We start from the raw sequence: 7451 nt of genomic DNA on the forward strand, positions 1-7451 counted from the left end.
CTGGGATTTCTTGATTTTTTTTTTCATTTTCCATTCCCTCTAGATATATGTGGATATACTTTTAAGTGAGATTGTGAGAAAGAAAATATGTTCTCTTAACTCTTTCAAAGATTTAATGAGCTAAAAATTGTTTTGGGAGGATGGTGGTGCTGAGAGAGGGTCCAGGCAGTACAAGAATGAGTTTGATGTCGGCACAGTGACTCTATTAATTATATTTCATTACAAAACATAGGAAAATATGAAAACAGACATATATTCTAAAACTTAGCAAGATTAAGTGGTAGATCGATTCAGAGTACATTTGTTTTCAACATGCCTGGAAGCTACAGAAGAGAATTAGTCCCAAGAAATGGAGAATCACTTTGTCCAGCAAATCTTTAGTTTTTCTCATTTTTCCCCCAGAGCGAAGCTTCTCATGGCAAATGCATTCCTCAGAGATGATTTTACATCCTTATTTCTCAGGCTATAGATCAGTGGGTTCAGCATGGGGGTTACAAGATTATTCAATATCTGAATTATAGCACCAAGCAAGGCACTGGGATTGGGCTGCAGATAGATGATGATTACTGGCCCGAAAGCGCAAAGAATTGCAGTGATGTGTGCGCTGCAGGTGGAGAATGCTCGTTGCCTGCCCTCTGCTGAGTGAATTTTTGATATGGCGATCCCAATGCGAGTGTAGGAAACAAGGATGAGAAAAAAGCAAATGAGAGACAAAAGGCCAACATTTGTAAAACCTACCCTCTGGGCTAGAGATGTATCCTCACAGGCTAGAGGTAAGATTGCTGGTATGTCACAGAAGTGATAGCCCACCTTGTTAGAGCCACAGTAGGATAACTGGAAAGTGAGGGAGGTTAGGATAATGGAGTGCACACAGCCACCCATCCAGGTCCCTGTGGCCAAGATGGAGCAGACTCTGTGATTCATTATGACCGTGTATCTCAAAGGATAACATATGGCAACAAAGCGGTCATAGGCCATCACCGTGTATAGGAAACCCTCAGTACATCCCAGGAAATGGTAGAAGAAGAGCTGGGCAGCACAGCCCTGGAAAGAGATACCTTGACTCTGCCCTGAAAGATATGACAGCATCTTGGGAGCAGTTGTTGACGAGAAACCCAGGTCAAACGTGGAGAGGTTTGCCAAGAAAAAATACATAGGGGTGTGAAGCCGAGAGGAGGAGATGATAGCTGTAAGGATGAGCACATTTCCCAGGACAGTACACAAATACAATGATGAGAACAGGAGAAAAAGCACCATCTCCAGGCCCTCTGTCTCAGGGATTCCCAGGAGGATGAATTCAGTCACCACTGTGTGATTTCTCATCTTTATGGAAGAATCAACTCTTGGGTGTCTGTGAAAAGACATCTGTGGTTAAAGTGAATGTGTATGTAAATTAGCTGTGTTTAAAACACTGAAATGGAAAAGGAGCAAATGCTCTAGATATTTACAGACTAGTGTTTCCCCTTAGAATTACCTTGGTGGGCTTGCTCCTCTCCACCCTGGATATCTCCCTGCAGTGCAGTTTCTATTTACAGTCTCACCCAGAAATTTTACATGACATCCCCTCTATCTTTCATTCTTCATGTACACTATTAAATTTGGAATGCCACTTTGTGATTCTAAAAAGACAAATTTAAAGACTGAACAAGGTCACATCCAAGTTTCCTATATTCACCTAAGACAATTTGGTTACTTTAAATCTCCAAAATAATTTATGATCATATAAGGCACACATACAAAAGACAGACTCTTTCCCACATTATCTCCCTGGGTATGAGGGTCAACAGTGAGAAACCAGCCCAGAGAGGCATCCTAGACAGCTTTTAATGAACAGAAAATTACAACAGGGCCTGTATGCTCCAGATTTCAACCACCTGAGTAACTGATAGTCTCCATTTCAGTTTCCAAAACCTATAAAAGTCTACCCAGATCCAATTTAAGCAGCATCCTAATTTTAAGGCAGTAGAAGGAACAGGGGTAGGCATAGTAGAGGCTCCTTTCCAATTTCCACCTTTTGAAAATTTCTGATGTCTTTTTCAACTTGTTTTAAGTTTTCCAACACAGTGAGGTCTTTAAATCATAGATCAGCTCATGAATTCTACTGCCTAAGACCCTATCTATTTCTATCTTTATTTTTACTCTATTTTATTTTGATAATTATGACTGGAGGGAAAGAGTGAAAGTCAAAATTAAAAAAAAAAAAATGAGGGACAAAATTTGGGCACTTACAAGGCAAACAGGGAACATAACCGGCTGGTGCTATTGAAGGTTCTTTCTCCTTTTCCTTCTCCAGGAGAAGGAAGGAGCGCTTTCCTGCTAAGTCCCCATCAGCTTGCAGTCTGCTGGTAGATATGCTGAATTCTCTTTTCCAATTGCTGTCAAATAGAAAGTCAGAATTCTGAGTATGCTTTACTCTCTTACAGTAATTTCCTCTCTGACTCTAGGAACTGCAATTATTTCCAAACACGAGAGATTTTAAGTAACCTTCTTCCTTTGGGTATTAATCTCCCAAGTCAGGGACCTTATTAAGCAAGGGAGCAATTAACTGCTTGGTATAATTGGACATTAGAAACGGGAAAGCGAGAGAAAGAGGAAGGAGGAAACTGATTAAAGATGAAATCTTTTATGATTTCCTTTGTAAAATATACTTCAGTGGAATAATCATTTAAAAATTCATGTGGCACATATATCACATATTTTTACATCCATTTATATATTTACTGCTTTTTCATGTGTATGTGTTGTTTTAATGAATGAGTTATGTTATTTTACTACTTGTGTCTATAGGATTGATTTATTGCAAGCAACAGTAACTGGGGTAGCTCAGAAAATTAAATAAACCGACGAAAACCGAGGCTCATGACAGGGCAGGAACTAGGTTCGTGCCTCAGAGATAAGAACGTGTGGACCATCCTCAGGGCCCGGGCATCAGGTGATTAGCCTCAGCTGCCCTGTGCTTCTGGTGCCGCAGCTCCAGATTCAAATCTCGTCTCCTGGCTGAGTCACATGCCTGCCTCTGTGCCAGGGTACAGTCTGCAGTGGAATCGAGATGGGAAGTTCTCCAAACGGCAGAGGAAATAAAGGCCTCTTGCCAGGAAAAAATGGGGAAGAAACATGCTGAGGGGCCAACAGCAATTTTAAGCTACAACTTGAAGTATGTGTCTTATAGTACATGGCATCTGTTCAAGCTTCTAAGACAGATGCCTTGAACACCCAATAAGTATTTGCGGGGGTGGCGAGTTTCAAATTCCTCATTGAACACATTCATTCACTTGCTTATTTATACACACGTGGATCCATTTATTCCCACAAATACTGAGTACCAATTATATCAGGCAGGGAGTTAATTATTTTCCAGGAGAGCCAGAAAAGTTGAGAAGGGCAGGATGGTTAATCATAGTTCTTCTGCTCAAAAAACTTAGAGTCTATCTGAAAGGAAAAGAGTGCTTGACAGTCTTATTTAAACCTTATAAAACTCTGAGATGTCTTCTACAGATGAGGACAGTTAGGATCCAAGAACTTAATTTGCCCAAAATCATGGAGCTTACTCGGAAAGGCACTGGCATTTGGCCTCTTCTTTAGGACTTTTGGCCCTAAAGTTTCTGATCATCAAGGTTCAGTGTTTAAGGAGTATTTAGGTAGTTATATTATTCCAAGCACATCTGGAATTTTGATTTAAAAAGTAAACAATATTTTTGTTGCACATGTAACTAATAATAAAAGGATGTCAAAGTTAACAATTCTACCATCCTATTTAGCCTGGATTATCTCATGATGACTGACTTGAACAAACAGTACAGTTTAAACAAATAAAAAAGATGATAAATATGCCTTTGACTAGGAAGTAAACACGATTAAATTGACCTCAGTCTGTAAAAATGTATTCAGAGGAGGCATTCAAGGTGGCATGTTCTAAATTAACATCATAGTCCCAGTGAAACACGTTCTACATTCAGTGATGATACCTATTGCAGAAAAAACAGTGATAGGATCTCAAGAGGACAGACGTCAATAAAATAACTCAGTAAGTTTTCTTATTTTTAATTTCCTCCAGAAAGTGTAAGTGTGTTCCAAAATTATCATAAGCAACAAAGGATGAATTGCAAGTTGTATTTTACCTGCATTTTTTTATTATTTTTTATTTTTATTTTTTTACGTGCAATTTTAATCAAAGGTCCAATTTGTTTTTTATAATAGTAAATTGTTATTTTAAGTCACTAAGTTTTGTGGTTGTGTTTTGTGCAGCAATAGATCACTGATATTTTTGGCCTTGGAGCTGAACATGTAAAGGCAGCTTTCACTCATCCTTTTCTTAAAACAGCTTCTTACGATATAATTGACAACTGAAAATTGTACATATTTAAGGTGTACAACTTGATGTTTTCATATAAGTATATATTGTGAAACGATCACCTCAATCAAGATAATTAAGATTTCCAACATCTCACAGAGTAACCATTTCCTTTCTTTTCCTTTTCTCATTTTCCTTTTCTTTCTTTCTTTCTTTCTTTCTTTCTTTCTTTCTTTCTTTCTTTCTTTCTTTCTTTCTTTCTTTGTGTTTGTGTGATGAGAACACTTAAGACGTATTCTTTCAGGAAATTTCATGTATTCAATACAGTATGGTTAATGATAGTCGACATGCTACACATTACATCTCTAGAACGTCTTCATTTTGCATAACTAAAACCTTGTACCCAAGTTATGTTAAATGTAGATTCTATGTCTTGAGTATATTAAACATTTATATTTAATAAAATATAACTTTTAAAATTAGTATTCTATTTACGTTTTACTCAGCAAAGCCAAGTACTCAGGATTTTAATTTTCTTTAATAGATGAAAAGCTGATCAAAAAGTGATCATACAAAAAGCATTTCACCCTTTAGGAAACAATATTAAAAACTAACATTCAAAAAGGCCTACAACACATCACTGTGTTTGATAGTAAACATCACAGAAAACTAAATGGTAGAATGGTGCATTTGAACTAAGTCCTCAATATGGGGCAGAGAAAGGGTGAGGAATAAAAAGCTTTATTGGGAGAAGAAAGCCCTTCTCCCTTTCTTTCCAAGTTTTGGCTTTCCCTCCTGTGATAGGGGTGGGGAGAGGATAAATCAGGAAGCTCCTGGACATGTCCTTCTGTCTCCAGTTCAGCTACTAAAGTGGAAGAGTCTCACTTGAGCTCAGTTTTCCACTTAACTTACCAGGGAACCCTGTGATGGGAAGTATTGAGATCTTGCTGATCTTTTAGTCCTCAGTTTGCTGGTGAATTCTGTTTTATTCTTTATGAGTTAGACCCCAGGAGTTGAGTAGAAGTCCAGGCACAAGCCCCATAGCAGCAGTCATTCCCATAGAGCATGAGAGCAATTCCAGTAAAGAAAAGTAATAGGATTGCAGCAACACGAGGTAGTTGATGGTACATGTACAGTCTTGATAAACTGCCTTGTGTGTTGTTTTTCTCTAGGAAAGCCTAACAGGACAGGTGTAGGCATGGAGCAGGCAGGTGCGTGCACCAAAGACTGGGCAGGAAGACATGAGGGAGGGGAGGTTTTGAGTGATTTGGAAGTAATTATAATAATGGTCAAAAAAATCTAAACTAGATAAGAAACTAAGACAAGAAAAGGCTGACAAAAAGGAGAGAGAACGTGAAGTGAACAAATTAGTGGTTTAGTGAGATCATTTTTTCATTTCTCAAAAATTTGTTAGCAGCTGTTGTGATGTGCCAAATGTGCATGTTCTGATGAGGAGGAATTAGCCATGGTCTCCGCCCTCACAGACCTTACAATCTAGAACAAGAAAGGCATTAATCATATAACCATACATACAAGTCACAATTATTTAATACAGTAAATGCTAGGAAGAAAAGTTCAATGTATTGAAAAGTTATAATGGGCGAGTATTTGTATTCTAAGCAATTAACTTATGTTTCTTGTTCATGTCAGTCAATATGTGTCCACATTATTATCTATTATTATTGTTGTTGTTATTATTATTACTTGAAGGACTAGGTAGCATTCCTTGAAGATCCAGGAGAACCTCCCTGAGAAAATGTTACCTGAACTGAGATCTGAGGAGAGAGTAGGAGTGCAGGGAGGGGAAGGGAAAAAGCATTCTAGGCAGAGGCAACAGCAAGTGCGAAAGCTCTGGAAGAGAGCACAGCACATTTGATGAACTTGAGAAACAGAGGAAAAGACTGTGAGCTAAAGCTGGAGGGGCCCTAGAACATGTGATTCCCCAGGGCACATTTGGTCATTTTCAAGATTGCGGTCTCTGTAGTAGGAGATAAACTTTAAGAGGGTTTTCAGTAGCCTTGTACTGGAGCATTCATGGGAGAGAGGGCGTGTGAAGAGATAGTGCTTGCTCTCAGGAGGAGAGTGGCTGAAAGGAGCTAGAATACATTGAGGGAGACAAATAAGGAAGATCATTGGACTATAGAGGGAGAAAAGGGGAAAAGATAATCACTAGGTCAAAGAAATGCCGCTAGTACTGTATATGGATTAATGCCCTGCTTTAGCCTAATCTGATGACATCAGAACAATACTTAATGTTTTGCTCTTTGAATTTCTGTACCTGAATGTACACTGAGAACCAGACTTGGATTCTAATAATCAGGTAAAAGTTCCACACAGGTATCTCCTGACAACACCCAGAAGATTGGAACCCACAAAGGATAGTAGCAAAATGAGAATGAGAATAACAGAACCTCAGTCTTTGGGATTAGAATATTTGTTTCCAAATTAGTTTAGACATAATTTATAAACAACATAATACATACTACACCATGGTTTTAGGAACCGATTGCCCCATTTTTTGCTACAAAGTAACTGCTCTGGATTTTTTATTCTTAAAACTTTCCAGTTCAGATAATTGCCTCATTTAATACTGTACATGCTGAGATGTCTTCTTTTTTTTTTTTTTTTGAGAAGAGCTTCTTTTAAAAAAAAAGTTACAATCTCATTGCAACATCATACAGGTAGCATGAAAAATATAACAAAGTAAAAATCACCCCAAACTGAATTACCCATTTTTAACATTTGAGTGAACACTCAATCCATTTATTCATAGATACGTTTATATGGAGATGGAAGGATAAGGTCAAGTATTCACAACCTTCTTAGTGCTTCCACCTGCTATAAGAATTCTTCTGACTGTCATATTCCCTGAACCTTTATTTTATACAATCAATGTATTGGGTAAGAAGAGAACTAGAGAGCCTAAGAAGGAAAAATAAATAAAATGAAAAGGCATTGAGTAACTTGTGGGGAAAAAAAGATGGGATGAAAATAAAGGAGGGGTGCTTGGAGGGTTTGAAGACAGGAATAAAAAATAATATGGGATTACTCTCATACATCAGAGATATTGAAAGGAAAAAAAAAACTGGGGTAAGTGGCTTTGGTGTGCTTACATGAAAGATCAAATATTTTTTTTCTTTCTTTTTTTAATTGGAGTATA

The 7451-nt window shown here is 37.8% G+C and overlaps 1 protein-coding gene across 1 annotated transcript; it reads right to left on the reverse strand.

Annotated features, from left to right (window-relative positions):
- Positions 1-387: 387 nt before the first annotated feature.
- Positions 388-1326, reverse strand: LOC130860530 (putative olfactory receptor 10D4). The gene has a single exon (XM_057748856.1). The coding sequence runs from the start codon at positions 1321-1323 to the stop codon at positions 388-390; it is 936 nt and encodes a 311-aa protein (XP_057604839.1). The 5' UTR covers positions 1324-1326.
- Between the last annotated feature and the right edge of the window lie 6125 nt (positions 1327-7451).

Source organism: Hippopotamus amphibius, chromosome 9 (genome assembly GCF_030028045.1).
Source record: "Hippopotamus amphibius kiboko isolate mHipAmp2 chromosome 9, mHipAmp2.hap2, whole genome shotgun sequence".
NCBI classification, from domain to species: Eukaryota; Metazoa; Chordata; class Mammalia; order Artiodactyla; family Hippopotamidae; genus Hippopotamus; species Hippopotamus amphibius.

Bases quoted from the DNA above. Each gene is read 5' to 3' on its own strand.
- LOC130860530 (XM_057748856.1), bottom strand. From the start codon at position 1,323: ATGAGAAATCACACAGTGGTGACTGAATTCATCCTCCTGGGAATCCCT.